At 52.0% G+C, this 15,371-nt stretch overlaps 1 protein-coding gene across 1 annotated transcript in view; it reads right to left on the bottom strand.

The window, feature by feature from the left end:
• Positions 1–15,371, bottom strand: part of TCOF1 (treacle ribosome biogenesis factor 1) — a 30,816-nt gene that overhangs the window by 13,830 nt on the left and 1,615 nt on the right. Inside the window, exons 2-16 of the mRNA XM_081092914.1 lie at positions 14,107–14,162; positions 10,932–11,071; positions 10,304–10,377; positions 9,710–9,782; positions 9,243–9,316; positions 8,472–8,681; positions 8,046–8,255; positions 7,343–7,564; positions 6,963–7,166; positions 6,588–6,815; positions 6,323–6,499; positions 2,366–2,503; positions 2,001–2,174; positions 1,683–1,883; positions 402–512 (exon numbers count right to left, since the gene is read on the bottom strand). Coding sequence (XP_080949040.1) covers positions 402–512; positions 1,683–1,883; positions 2,001–2,174; positions 2,366–2,503; positions 6,323–6,499; positions 6,588–6,815; positions 6,963–7,166; positions 7,343–7,564; positions 8,046–8,255; positions 8,472–8,681; positions 9,243–9,316; positions 9,710–9,782; positions 10,304–10,377; positions 10,932–11,071; positions 14,107–14,162 — 2,292 coding nt within the window. The remainder of the gene's footprint in view (positions 1–401; positions 513–1,682; positions 1,884–2,000; positions 2,175–2,365; positions 2,504–6,322; positions 6,500–6,587; positions 6,816–6,962; positions 7,167–7,342; positions 7,565–8,045; positions 8,256–8,471; positions 8,682–9,242; positions 9,317–9,709; positions 9,783–10,303; positions 10,378–10,931; positions 11,072–14,106; positions 14,163–15,371) is intronic.

Genomic DNA, 15,371 nt, shown 5'->3' with positions numbered 1-15,371 from the left:
TAATTCCTAACTTCAAATGGGCAATACCACTCGCCCTCCTGTAGGAACAGGCGCCTGCTCTCAGGCAGGGTGCTGTGGACCTGCGCGCTCGGGCAGACGCAGGAGGGAGGACGCCACCCTGCCTGTTTACAGCTGAGCCTCCCAGGCCTCAGAACAGCCAGCGCGCCCAGCATCACTGGGCTGGTGGTGGGAGTGCCGGTTCTGACCCTTGACTATCTGGCTCTGAGGCCTGGATGTTCAGATACTGTGGCCTCACTCATGGGGTTATTGTGTCAAAATAGAGGCAAGAGCTCTGGACACTGTGAAGTGCTGTTTAAATGGGAAAGATCTGCCCTCAACCCCACAGGCCCTCCAGCCCAGCGCTGAGCCTGCCGTGTCCTCAGAGAGAAGGTGCAACCTACCTGGCCTGCCGGCAGCTCCTCGTCACTGCTCTCCGAGGACCCCTCTGCATTCTTCTTTGGGGTTGCTGGGGCCACTGTGTTACTTTTGGAAGCTTTGGGGTTACTCTTCTTCTGATGGGACAAGCACAAGGGGGGGGAAGCAGGCATTAGCCGAGGGGGAGCAGGACTGAGGGACTGGGAAACCATGGCCAGCTGCAGCGACCAGGGATGGCAGTGTGCCCCTCCCTGTCTGCACACGGTGGGGAGGGGGAAAGATGGCACCGGTGAACGGACACGGGGCCGCTGGAAACACCGGCCTCCACTCTGCTTACCCTCCTGCCAGAGCTGACTCTGAACGTGAAAGGGAGGCATGGATAAGACACTGCGAAAACCTGAGGTCTAAGTGCTGTTGGCCCGGCACATGCATGAGAGGTGACAGCAGCCGGGATGAGGTTACAGGGGTGAGCCAGTGGCCCCAGCACAGTTCCCACTTGGCTGCAACACCCCAGCTGAAAGCCTGGCACGGAGACTTCCAGCTTTCCTTACGAAAAGGAAGATCCTGCCACAGGGAGGACCCATTTCCACAAGGTCACAACTGGCTGGCGCAGACAGGGACTATCTCCCGGATGGGGCAAGGGCTCTCTACTTTGCCCTGGTTGCCACCACTCTCTCCTGATACCAAGGCTCAATATCAATCATTTCCATTACACGCCTGAGCCCTGTAAGTCCTAGAGTTTGTTACCATGAACTTCGGCAGGACACAGCCACCCTGCTGCCTTCTGCAGGCAGACAGAGGGAAAGTGACCCAGGTAAGTCCGTTCTTCATTCCCTCTCCCCACACCCCAGGCTTCACACTAAGCTGGACGAGCTCTCCCCAGGAAGATGCAAGTGCTGGTGTGAGGCCAGGCCCAGCAAGGGGATGCGACTTCCTCCAGCTCCCCAGGCCTGGTGGCACCTGCACTACCACCCAAGCCTCCCATGACTCTGACAACTCTGGATTCTTGGCCTCATGTGTCTTGGCAAAGAATGGGAGTTTCTGGCCTCGCCTTCCATGGGGCTGGTATGTCCACTCAAACTGGAGGCCTTGGTAGGTATGGGAGTGCTTAGGATGCCCGGCATCAGGGACGCCGGGTTTGGGGAAGTTTTACAGCAGGGTTCACCGAAGGAGACGTGGAAGATACCCTGGAGACAGAGCCTTAATCTACCTAATCTTCCTTCCCCACATGGCCGTGAGCCCGAATTCTGACCCAGGAATAGGTGACGGTGGCTTGGCACTGTGGTTACCTCCTCATTAGGTCTCACCTGAGCTGCGGTCACAGCTGCTGGTGCCTCCCCGTCGCTGTCCGACTCCTCGCTGCTGCTCTCCGAGTCCTCCTTTTTCCTAGCCTGAGCGACTGTGGGTCCTGTCTTCTCAGGGGGTGGCGGGGCAGCCCCTTTCCTGGGGGACCCCTTGGTAGGGGCCGAGGCAGTTCTGACCTGGGTGGTCTTCCCTGAGGGCTTTGTCTGGAGTGACAGAAAGAGAATCAGGGCAGGGAACGCAGAGGGACACGGGATGGATGGGCATACGGAGGTGTGCTGTGGGGGAAGCACAGGGCTCTCTCTGCCCTCCCGGGGCCTCACCGGAGTGGGTGCCTCCCCCTCAATGTCCGTCTCTTCCTCACTGCTCTCCGAGTCGTCCTCGACTGGCCCTGAGGCCTGGGCTGCTGGGGCCGCTGCCTTCCCTGCAGCTGGCACAGACACCTGGCCCCTCACCGAGATGGCACTGCTCTGGGGGGTTCTCGCTGGCAGCTTTGCCTGAATTGCAAGGAGGTAACGGTATTGAGGAAAGAAGTAAACAGCAGTTCTTTTTAGGTTAAACCCCACCCACAGTGTGATGGTGGCGACGTTGCTCCCGCCCATGCAGGGCCCTTGTCCAGGCTGGGCCACTGCTTGGTCCTCCTCTCCACTCCACCCCCAGCACCCCCTGGAGCGCTGGTCCCACTTGCCTTGGCCGGGGACCCCTGTTTGGCTTGAGCAGCTGCAGTGACCACTTTCCCGGGAGCTGATGCTGCCCCTTTGGCTGAAGCCACTCTGGTGGGAGCGGGTTGGGCTTTGCTCTGAGAGGTTTTCACTGAGGCCTTCACCTGGAAGGAAAAAGGGAACCACGGAAGGGAGGTGAGATGCAGTAGAGCAGTCATTCAAGAACCCCGATTCCGGCGCCTCCACGTAATAGCTGTGTGGACCTGGGTAAGCCATTTGCCCCTGCTGGGCCTCAGCGTCCCCCTCTGTAACAGGGGTAATAATAAGGCCCACGCACGGGGTTGCCATGAGGACTGAGAGGTTTGCAGTGTGTAACAGTTCCTGGTACGTCGTAAGCACTGAAACCCATTGTTGAGAGCACTTCCTAGTGTTAGCTAATCACAAGACTACCCAGAGCGCGGTGCTTCCGAGGCTCCCTTTCAGCGAGGTGGCCATATGACTAAGTTCTAGCTAATGGAATATAAGTTGAGCACACACGCGACTCTCTTACACGTCGGAAACATGTGTCTTCTTCCTTCTGGCTGAGGTCGTAGCTGGAGCTTAAGCAGCCAATTTGGTCTATGAGATGGGGGCCAGCTACTGAGGAGGGCAGAACAAGGCAGAAAACCATAGTTTGAGTTTGTCTTCAGCTTAACCTAATGTTAATTGATCCTAGGGAACCCCCCAAATGCCTATCAGGGTCGCCAGCAGAGATGAGAGCAGTAAAGAGCGAAATCCTCGACAGTGTAGTGTAAGCATGTCAAACTCATGGCCTTCGGGCCGTGTGTGACCCACATCAAATATTTTTGCGACCCAGCCAATATAACGGTATGTAAGATACATTTTAATAAAAGTTTTGTAACTTAATTTTTACAATATTCTGTTATATATAATTATTAATAACGAACTACAATGTTCATTAATGACTATCATAATCATGTTGCATTCGTTTTCCTTACATGCCTTACACGCAGGCGCACTATTTCTCTCCACTAATACTAGCAGTGAATATTTTAGCAGCCGATTGTCAAGTCATTAGTCTTGTACTGACTTGTTTGGCGTGCGCAACAGGAACTATTTCGCTTTCAGAGAACAAGAAAAATAGGTTTATTTGCGTTATATTTATTAACTTGTGCAGTTATTCAGTATCTGGTAAGTTAATGTTCAAGAAAAAACATTAATTTTTATTAAAATGTGCTATTATTTTATGTTAATGATTACTCATTTATTTCAGCCCTTTGTATTCAGCATGTCTCTATCAAAATAAACCTATGTTTCTATGAAAATTGAAGCTTTTGCTTTTTTGCAGCCTACATAAACTTAAACCTTATTTATTAGGCCAGTGTTAGCCCTTGAGTTTGACATGCTTGGTGTAGTGTATGAAAGCAAGCCCTGCTAATATGAAATAGAAGGAGCAATTTGGCAGCACCTCAAGGCCCCTGCCTGTCAGAGATGTCATTGGATCAGTGCCAGGGTCATTGGATCCATACCCTAGATTCCACATCCACATGAGAACAAATGAAATTAAGAGTCAATCCCCTAAAGCACAGCCAAGTATGACTTAAGGCCGAGGTGCTCAGTACAGCACTCAAGTCATTCACAGGGGAATAATGACTCTTATGTAGATAAAACAAAAGGCACAAAGGACTAACCTGACCTTACAGGTGTTAATAAATTTAAAAGGACTGAAATCATACAAAACATGTTCTCCAGGGACAACAGGATTTAATTGGAAATCAGTAACAGAAAGAAATCTGCATAATCCTAGATATTTGGAAATTAACCTACTTCTCAAACCACAAAGAATTAAAATAAAAACTATATCACTTCAAAATCCACGGGATGAAGCTAATGTAGTCCTTAGAGAAAAATTTAGAAAAAAAATAGTACCAATCTAACAAACTCAGAAAGCAGGAGAGAATATGACCCAACTCATTTTATGAGGCCAATATCACCCTGATGCTAACGCCAGGCAAACACATCAAAAGAAAACTACAGACCAATGTTCCTCATGAATATAGATACAAAAATCTTTAACAAATGATTAGCAAAGGAAGCCAACAAATAAAAGGGAGTATACACTACAACCAAGTGGGATTCAAGAATGAAAGTTTGATTTAATACCTGAAAATTAACTAATGCAATATATGAATAAAACAAAACAAAAATCTGACAAAAATCCAACTCCAACTCATAAGAATTCTCAATAAATTAGGACTAGAAGAATACCTTCTCAACTTGATAAAGAGTATCTATGAAAAACCTACAGCTAACATCGTATCTAGTAGTGAAAGATAGAACGTTTTACCCTAAGAGTAGAAATAAGATAAGGACGGCTGAGCTCACCACTACTACTCAACATGGTACTGGAGGTGCTAGTCAGTGCAATGAGGCAAGAAAAAGAAATAAAAAGACATCTAGATCAGGAAGAAAAAAGTAAAACTGTCCTTATTTGCAAATATGATCTGTGTATAGAATCTACAAAAGCCACTAGAACTGATAAGCAAGTGTAAAAATGTCAACATACAACAAAAGGCCAGAAGACACCCTACTGCTTATTCAGCCATTCGCACACAAGGGCATTTAAATCCTGAATCATCTTCCTGAGTCTCTGGCAAACTTAGTTTTCTAGAACCAATTCTCTGTCTTTGCTACTTTGTCTGTTTTGGACCTCGATTCCCAAACGGATGGTTTAATTTGAGCTGGGCTGGTGTCTCTGAGCAGATCAGAGACTACCTGACTCATTTCTGACCCCATGAGAGCTGCGAGTGAAACCCAGTTAGCATGCACAGCATTTTGAGGGTGAGGCAATGTAAGCATTACGTCACTTCATCCTCATAATCCCACAACAGAGGCATAGTTACTATCCTCATCCTTCAGGCGAAGGCATGGAAAAGGTGAACACGACTCCTCTTATCCGCCCCGTCTGTTTGAGCAGAAGCTCTTCACAGGCTTCCTGAAGCAATGATAGCACCATCTCTGACAAGGGCATGGGGCTGTACAGCTATCCCCTAGAGCGGGATTAGCATCTCTATTGTTCACCCTGAGAGAAATAAGACCCCAAATCCATAATCATTACTGTGGCTGGAAAAGTTCTGGCGAAGATGTGGCAGAAGAAAGTGAGAAAGACAAAAGGCTTTTGAGGCAGGCACTCTGGGGCAGAGGCCCAGCTCTAGCCCTCACTGGGTGGCTGAGCTGGAGCACATCACCAAACAATGCCTTTCAACTCCAATTTCCTTCTGCAGAAATCAACACAGATGAACACCTATCTCATGGTACAGGTGGGAAGCTCAGATGGGAAGACAAATATTTAAGGGATCAGCATGTTGAAACTTGTTTTGGAATGTGTCCACAGCTTGGAAAAAGTGGATGGGAGCCTGTTGGGCCAAGACTCAGGGAGGGCACGTGTAGTTTAAAAGTCCCACAAGGTAATAGTGAGAGGGGAACCAAAAAAATCCTTAGAAATGTGTGCTCTGGTAGAGGGAAAAAGAAATGACTAACTTCTGAGTGGTTATTAAAAGAAAGCAACAATTAAAAATAATAAACGGTGGGTGGGTGAGTGTAGGGAGTGAGCTATCTTCACCTCTCCCAGTTCTTCCAGGCTGGGAGATGACTCCATTCTGTTGCACAGCAGCCTGGCCGCCCTCAGGAAAATGAGAGCTGGCTGTGTGCAGGCCCCTTGTTGGGTGTGGCAGGTGAGATCTTGTAAAATTCTCAACCCTGTAAGGGTTGATTTTCAATTTACAGAAGAGTACACAGACCCTGATGGATTATATCACTCTTTAGGGACTTGAACCCAGGCACCAACCCCCCATGTTTGCTTGGGGCTGAGCTGAGGTTGCTCCTGAGACTTCTGCACACCTGAGGAAAACAGCAGAGCCTACCCTCAGCCCTGTCCCAGACACTGACGTGGGTGGGATGGGCTGGCTCCTCCTAGGCCTCACCTGTGCTGGAGCCGAGGAAGCCTCCTCACTGTCTGATTCTTCCTCACTGCTCTCTGAGTCTTCGTGCGTCTTAGCTTTGACCTGGGCCAACATGGGCCCTGCCTTCCCAGGGAGTCCCAGGGTGGTCCCTTGCCCTGAGGCAGCTTTCACTGGGAGGCTTTTCCCCACAGACTTAGCCTAGAAGGACATGGAAGAGAGCTATGTCGCAGGAACCCAAAGGACCACCAGGGGCTGGCCCTGAGTCAGCCAAGCACACTGGCCTCACCTGTGTCCCTGCTGTGGCAGGAGCTGCCTCCTCCTCGCTCTCTGATTCCTCGCTGCTTGAAGAATCCTCCGCCGGCCTCTGGGTGCCCCTGGCCACAGCTGGGGAGGATGTGCAGGCTGGCAAAGTCGCTGTGCCCACTCGCACTGGGGGGACTTTGGCAGATGCAGGGGCAATGGGAATGCCCTTCCTTGGGGAGGCCTTGGTCTGAGTTTTCATAGCTGGTTTTGCCTGAGGGACACAGAAGTTAGAGGCTGGAGGAGGACCCTGGATTCCGAGCCACCATCTGCCCTGGGGCGAAGCTCATGCAGTCCCCAGAGCTCCCTGTGGAGCTGACCAGTGGGGACCGCTCAGGGTCAGGCTATGCTGTGGCCTCACCTGGGCTGGAGCTGTGGCTGCAGATGCCTCCTCCTCACTGTCTGACTCCTCGCTGCTGCTCTCCGAGTCCTCCTCCTGCTTCCGGGCCTGAGCCAAAGTGGCTGCAGACCCTGCCTTCCCAGGGGGTGCTGGGACGCTGCCTTTCCCAGGGGGTCCCGTGGCTGAGGTGGCTCTGCCCTGGGAGTTTTTCCCCAAGGGCTTTGCCTGGGAGTGACAAAGGACAGGATTAGGGCAGGGGGCCCACAGAGGGAATGTGTGTGAGGTAAGATAGGTGAGGAGAGCAAATGGGGGACCAGTACTCTAGGTGCAGGACGGGGAGGACAAGCCCATGGGTGGCTCTGCAGGCAGGGCACAGGCCATGTAGTGTCCTCCAGCCTCACCTGAGCCAGGTTTGAGGTTACAGGTACCACTGCTGGCACCTCCTCCTCACTGTCCGATTCCTCGCTGCTGCTCTCTGAGTCCTCCTCTGGCCTCCCTGCCTTGATCTGGGCAGCTGAAGGCCTTGCCTTCCCAGGGGGTCCTGGGACAGCCCCCTTCCTGGGGGGCTCCTTGGTGGGGGCCGAGGCAGCTTTGACCTGCGAGGTTTTCCCCGAGGCCTTCACCTGGAATGAGAGAAGCAGAATCAGGAGAGGCAGCCCAGAGGTGGATGTGAGGAGACCCAGGAAACCACACAGAGCAACGACGCCACACACATCACACTATCAGAAGGGGTGGGGCAGGCTCGGAGCATGCCTGGGAATGGGAGAATAAGTCTTTGTTTTGTTAGTCCTCACCTGGAGATATTTTCCATTGATTTTTAGAAAGAGTGGAAGGGAGGGGGAGAGATAGAGAGAGAAACATCGACGTGAGAGAGACACATAGATTGGTTGCCTCCTGCACAAGCCCTGACCATGGCCAGGGATTAAGCCTACAACCAAGGTACATGCCTTTGACTGGAATCGAACCCGGGACCCTTCAGTCCCCAGGCCAACGCTCTATCCACTGAGCCAAACTGGCTAGAGTGGGAGAACAAGTCTTCAAGAAGGCCTTTCAGCACGGGCACGGGCATGGGTACGGGCACAGGCTCTACTTTCTGGGCCTCACCTGAAGCGCAGTCTTGGCAGTTGGCGCCTCCTCCTCACTGTCCGATTCCTCGCTGCTGCTCTCCGAGTCCTCCTCTGGCCTACCTGCCTTGGCCTGGGCAGTTGTAGGCCCTGCCTTCCCAGGGGGTGCTGGGACAGCCCCTTTCCTGGGGGACTCCTTGGTGGGAGCTGAGGCAGCTTTGACCTGTGGGGTTTTTCCCGAGGCCTTCACCTGGAGTGAGAGAAGCAGAATTAGGGGAGGCAGCCCAGAGGTGGATGTGAGGAGACCTGGGAAACCACACAGGGCAATGACGCCGCACACATCACACTGAGAAGGGCTGGGGCAGGCTCGGAGCATAGCTGGGGCTCTTTGGCAGTGGGAGACCCAGTCTTCAGAAAGCCTTTTGGGGAGGGGTCTAGGCTGCAGGCTCTCCTTCCCCGGCCTCACCTGAAGTGAGGTCTTGGCAGCTGGCGCCTCCTCCTCACTGTCCGATTCCTCACTGCTGCTCTCCGAGTCCTCCTCTGGCTTCCCTGCCTTGGCCTGGGCAGCTGCAAGTCCTGCCTTCCCAGGGGGTGCTGGGACCGCTGCTTTCCTAGGAGACCCCTTGGCAGGGGCTGAAGCAGCTTTGACCTGGGGGGGTTTCCCCGAGGTCTTTACCTAGTGAAAGAGAAAGGGCAATTTGTTTCCTTCCTCCTGAAAACTCCCTGGCGACACCTTCAGGATAAAGCAGAGGCCTTAGTGGGGCTCTCGGGACCCCCCTGCTTCTCTCCTCACTCTCTGCCTTGACCAATGCTCTGACCTGGCCTATCATCTCCATCCCTGAATCCTTCACCCCCCTGCCCATTTTACCTGGCCTCCTCCTCCAGGTCCCACACAGACACCAGTTCCTATGACAGCTTTCCCCTAGGTGAGGCCCTGTGCATAAGGCCCTGCTCCAGTGCCACCTCTCCCAGGAAGCCTCCTTTTGTCACATAGGCAAATGGTGTCTCCCTGCCACAGCCCTAGACCCTTCTCAGGCCCAGAGTGCAACGAGCAGCACCTGGTCCTCCCCGGCCAGGGCCCGCTAGACCCCCGGCTCCCCGAACCCACCTTTCTAGCTCCCAGGCACCCTGAAGCACTAGCTGAACTGATCTGGTCCCACTGGTCTGTGAAGTCAGGCTCCTAGGAGGGAGAGTTCAAGGTGTGCAGGGGCAGCTCCTGAGGATGGGGTGCAATTACCTCCACATCGGTCTCCTCGCTCGAGCTGGAGGTCTCCTCGCTGGAGCTGTCGACCTGGCCCGCTGATGCCAATCCTGCGGGATGCATAGGGAGGGCACTGAGGGCCATCCCTCCCAGCCCCTCTGAGGCCTTAACACTTGTGCCAGCTTAGAAAAATCTCCCTCCTGCATACACGGAGGCAGGCAGGACAAACGCCCAAACCCAGGCCTCTCAGTTTAGTCTCTAAGCCTCCGAGATGGGCTTATACCCCTGAGACCAATAAACCAGAAAATGCTCTACCACCCGGGCTACTCAACTCCCTCAGCAAAGCCTGATGCATCCCTGTGGTTGATTCTCCCTCATCAAGGGAGGGGAAAATGATCTGAGGTGGGGCCTCGTTGTCATGGAGATGCCTCTGAATTCCAGAATGTCCCAGAGCTGGAAGCAGTACAAAGGCCTGCCTCCCGCCCACTCAGGGGGCTTCTCACCAGGCTTGGCAGTGGTTCCGAGGGCAGGTTGTGGTGTGGAGTTCACTGTCTTGTTGCCTTTCTTGGTCTCTGCCTACAGAGAAGAGGTGACAGACACACGTGGGTATGGCCTGGTGAACTGAGAACATGGACCACATGTGAACCCAGCTCTACCACTTCCTAGCCCTGTGAGTTTGGACAAACCGTCTCCCTACCTCTGTTTCTTCACTTTTATTTTATTTTATTTTATTTTATTTTATTTTATTTTATTTTGTTTGTTTCTTCACCTTTAAAGTGGGGCTAAAAATGGTGCCTCCCCTCACGGAGGTGTGGAGAGCAGGTGACTGTTCTGGGGACACAGCTGTTGCTTGCTAAGTGGTTGGTTAACAGTTTATTGTGGTTATTATCATTATTTTATAATTATTGTTACAGAAAAGGAAACAGAGACCCAGAATGGTGAAGGGACTCGGCAAGACCCCACAGCTGGTAAGTTGGGCTGAGATTCGAATCCAAGATGGACAATTACCCACAACCCTATCCTTCTCTCACGGAGACTGTCCCTCACAGGGCACTTCAGCTCTTACGGGTAACAGCTTGGGACACGGTCCCACTCACCGTGGCTTTTCCTTTCATGCTTGATGGCAAAACCGCCCTCACAACGGAGGAGTTGGTGGATGCTGGTCTTGGGGCTGCAAAACACAAACACCCGCTGCATGAGCCAGGTGAGCCTTTTCTCATCTAGGAACAGCAAACAGGCTTCCGCTCACGCAGGAATCGGTGTGGCGCCTGGTGCTGTATACGGATCTGCGGCTGAGCCCAGATTTGTGGGAAAGAGCTCTGTGGTACATCAGCCACGTCCACCAGGAGCCAGAGAGAGGCAAAATGAAAGCTACATGTCTGCATCCTCGATGGAGTCCCAACTCCCTGGTGATGAGACAGAGGACCCCAGAGGAAAAGGACTGGCTCACAGTGCTGCCACATGCTACCAAGAAGGCACTGGGGACACAATGTTTGGTGCAGAGGAAGGGCTCAAATAAATACTGAAACAGACAGGCAGGCCTTTCTGAAATCCCCCCTAAAAGGTCCTGGTCTTCCCACAGCTCACTGAAGAAGCTGGAGGCGGTCCCTCTGAAACAATCCAATACCCAACAGCTTGTACCTAAAAGGGGCCGGGCCCTGGGCTAAGCCCCACAAGCACCAATCATGGGAGCCCCCAGCAGTGCCCAGCATGCAGGGCCCTTACCAGCTTTGGCGGTTTCAGCTGCCGCTGCCTCCTCCTCTTCTGAGCTCTCCGAGGTGCTAATGGGGTCTGACACCCGGGCCTTCTTGGCCTGCAGCGCTGCATCCTCCTCGGCCTTCTGCTTCTTGCCAACCTCCGAGGTTCTGCAGGACAAGGGTGACTGGCTACACCAACTGGTGACAGGGACAACTCCAGGAGATTCGGAAAGAAAGACCTTCCCACATCCTGCCCCACCTCCAAAGGAGATACGCAGAGTTTAAATGGCGATGAAGACATAGTGTAGGTAAAATTCTGCATTTTCACTCATTTCATAAAGCAGGGGTGGGGAACCATTTTTCTGCCAAGGGCCATTGGGATATTTATAACTTCATTCTTGGGCCATACACAATTATCAACTTAAAAAAAAAAGACAAAAATTAGCCTGCTGTATTTGGCCAAACATTTCATTAACTCAGCCCCAATGCCTTGGCAGGGCCAGACCAAATGATTTCTCGGGCCCTATACGGCCTGCGGGCCAGACGCCCCCCACCCGTCATAAAGTGTTTTTTATAACTCTAGTGGTTTCAAGACAATCCGGAATGGTCAGTAACATACTAACAGTAGCTAACCGGTGTCAAGTGACAGGAGCTAGCATCTGCAGGCCATCCAGGCTCCTCCCTCCTCCAGAACTTTCAGCACCTGCAGTGCCCTCTTCCTAGAAGACTCTGCCTAGGTCCTCCTTGTCTTCAGGTCTCAGAGCAACCCAGCCTCCTCAGAGAGGCCCTCCCTAATCACCCTCCTCCCCCAAGATATTCTCAGCCTATCATCCTGTTTCATTTTCTTCAGAGCACTTTCTCGCTCCTGTGATTTTACTTCCTTCCTGCCTGACACCCCCACTACACAGGGAGGTCCGGGGAGGAGGAGGGACCTTTTCCAGCTCACTAAGGCACCCTTCACACATAGCACACATCTCAAAAAATGAATGACTAAGTTACTTGCCCAGAGTCAAAGAGCAAGTCTTCGGCTGGGGCATTGGCAGAATAAGCACTCAGATGGCTGAGTCCCTGGGACTTTCAAGTATCATCTCTTCGACTCCACCCTCCCACCCCGAGGGAGTCACTGGCTATGCCCACGCTCTCCAGCTATGAGACATTGCTCTGCCACAGTTTGGGGTGTGCTGCTCAGGTCCCTGGTTCCCTGCTCAGGTCTCCTTGTTGAGACTATCCTGTTAAAAACAGGTTTCATTTTTAACATGTATCAATTGTTCTGCCTCTCTCTTCCTAACAGAACGTTTTACAAGGGAAGGAGTTGTTCTCTAGTTTGTTCCGTTATATCAAGAACAGTCCTGGCTCATAGTAGGTGCTATATAAACTGGGGGCATGGGGGTGGAGGGAGAAGATGCCTCCAATGGCCAGGTTTAGCACTTTACTTACTATTGTTATCATTTTACAGAGACGGCACATGCTCAGGGAAACCGTTAATCCATGGTCATACAGCTAGTTGCTGGGTTTGAATTTGCCAGGAAGCACTAGGCTCGGCTTCCTCTGGTGGGTATGAGGCTCCGTCTCACTCAGTGCCCCTTATCCACAGGGGCCAGAGGCAGGAAAGGGCTTGTGGTGCAGCTCACTGGAGCGGGTCTCTGGGGAAGGAAGTGCTGTGACTGATACCCAAGACACCTGGGCAAGTCGGAGAGGGTGAGAGAGAGGAAGTGTGGGGTGTGCCCTGTGCTTGCTGTAGCAGCAGAGAAGAGTAAAAAATTAAGGCCTGGCTGGGCTTTTAAAGACCTTGGAAGCTGAGACCCCAACGGTACCATTCCTGCCTTTGCTTACATACCTCTGATAACAGGGAGCTCACCACTCCCGCTGTAGCCTATCTAATTTTTGGATAGTTCTCATGACCAAGCACTTGTGTTCAGAAGCTGAAACCTCTTCCTAAAGCAGGCACATACAGATGCCACCTCAGTCACCCAGTGCCCCAGAGAACATGCCACTGCTTTTGGCCTTACAGATGTGCAAACAATGGTCCCCTCACCTGCCCTTTTGCCATCTTTTTTCCATCCTGGGCAATTCAGTATTCTCTATGGGACATGGCTCCAGGTCCTTCACTCACCTGGTCTGCTGTGGTCAGGCCAGGGCATGGAGAGAATACAATTGTCCCCTCCTTCATTCTCAAACCATTCCTCTGTTTATGCACCCTTCAATTATTTTTCAGTCCTTGAAAAGTACTTAAGTTTTACATGTTTCACAGGCACTTCACACTCTGTAACATGTCCTTGAAATTTTCCCCTCCAAATCAGGCTCCCTTGCAACTCCATGCACAAGCAAGATACCTGGGATTGGACTGGATTGCCTCCCCAACCCATCCACAGATCCTGGGTTCATCCTTGAATATTCCTGGAATCTACTTCCTACCTTCTACTATTCCCCATCAGCTCTTGCCTGGATGATGACGTCCAAGCTACAGAGCGAGCCCATCACTGCTTCCCCCTTCCATGGCTCCACTGCTCTTGGGATAAAGAGACAACTTCTCACTGTGGATGATCAGGCCTTGCATGGGGTGAGCCCTGCCGACTCCCCGACCTTATCTGCACTGTGCTCACGGCTTCAGGCCTCAGCATCAGCAGTTCCTTCTACTAGGTACACTCCACCTGCTTCTCCATACCTATTGCCTAGGTCACTCCCCCACTCCCTGCAGCTTTCAAATCAAAGGTCACTGCAGGGAAACTTCCCCTAGAACCCCACAAGAGGTTTATGCGGTTTTGGCACCGGGTACCTCTTCTTCATAATCCTTGTAAGCATTGTAATTTCACATTCATTCGTTTCATTCTTTGATGTATGCCTACTTCCCTGACTTGAATGTCAACCCCAGGAAAGAAGGAGGCATGTCTGTCTCATCTCATAACACCTCCATGCTTAGAACAGGGCTTGGCATTTAATAAATGCTCAATAAATGTTTGCTGATTGAACGAATAACATTACTGAGAAGCTTCTGCCCTTATTATTATTCAATACTGATTATAGCTCTCAATATCCTCTTCTACTGCCAGACACTCCTGCGTGTGACCTGCCTTCCTGGGGGCAATAATGGTGTCTACAGTGGGCTTTGGGGACAGATCTTAGGCCAGATTAGTACCCTAGCTTACTCCAAGCTGACAGCTTGGGGTGTCCCTCCTCCACACTTTCAACACCGTCAGACTTACTGTTGCCAGTGCGTATAGATGTCCAGAAGGGTTACAGGCTGAACTGGGAAACTTTTCTGCAGAGAAGTAAAGAGAGAGCAGCAATTAACCCCCAGCACAGTACGGGTCCTCCTTGGCTCCAATTCTCCACAATCTCACGACTTGCACAGACAGGTGGTTGAGAAGGGGGTCTTTCTGCTCTGGGAAATATGTCTGCTTGCCCTGCCATTACCACCCAAACCTTGTAGAGACAAGCAGGGCAAGTATTTCCAGTTAAAACCTTTTAAGACAACATGTCGGTGAGAGGTGCCTTTGAGAGACTGGACTGGAATGCTCCAGGCCAGCATTTATCAGTCCCCAGCCTCCCTGGCACTTTCCATGAGGAGAGGCCACAAGACAGGGCTTTCCCCACCCCTGACCTTTTAAAAGGCTTTTAAAGGCCAGGCTGGTCAAGCTCCCCAGGGCAGGAGGAACCACAGCTCAGACACCGAGGCATCCAGGTGGCATGACTACAGCCCACTTATCCCCTGAGAAAGTACTGGAACCAAATGGTGCCAGTCCCTTGACAGAAGCCGAGGGAACCAGGTGAAATCCAGGCCTTTGGAGCCCAGGCCAGAGGGCCCACTGTCTCTGCAAGTATCAAGAACCTGGGATGCCAAGCACCCCGGGAGGCTGAGTGAGCAACGTGCGGTGAAGGCAGAGGGCGTCAGGGCCCTGGGCAGAGTGACCAAGAGGTACATCTGGAGTCATGCAGAACTCCTGCTGAATAGCTGGGCTCATCTCTTCACACCTCATGTTCCCCCTCATGACATGGGGATGACAGCAGTACCCACCTCGCTATCAGGCCTGAATGGGATAAATCTAGTCAGTGCCCAGCACAGAGAGCCAGTAACACTGAGACATCAAGGGCCAGTCTCACGCTACTCCTCCCTAGGCACACTGTCCCCCTCACTGCCCCTCAAATGTGTCAGGCCACCCTGCACCCATCAAGACTTACTATTCTTTTTGGCTGGAATGCTCTCTACTGCTAACTACACAGCTCCCTCCCTCCCTCCCTCCCTTCAGGTCTCTGGCCAAATGTCACCTCCTCAGTGGGGCCTCCTGACCACCCTAGTTATAACTGGGCATTCCTATCCCCCATTCCTGTCTTATGTTTATAGCTAGCACATTACATCATTAACCTTAAAAATATTTGTCACCTGTCTGTTCCTGCTAGAATGTACCCTCCATGCGCAAGATCCTACCTTTACTTAGGCAAATGCCCCAATGAAGACAGGTACGTCTTT

The sequence above is a fragment of the Myotis nattereri genome (genome assembly GCF_964212035.1).
Source record: "Myotis nattereri genome assembly, chromosome: 5".
Classification (NCBI taxonomy): domain Eukaryota; kingdom Metazoa; phylum Chordata; class Mammalia; order Chiroptera; family Vespertilionidae; genus Myotis; species Myotis nattereri.
Note: the sequence above shows the minus strand (reverse complement) of the source record. Positions and strands in the feature narration are given on the sequence as shown.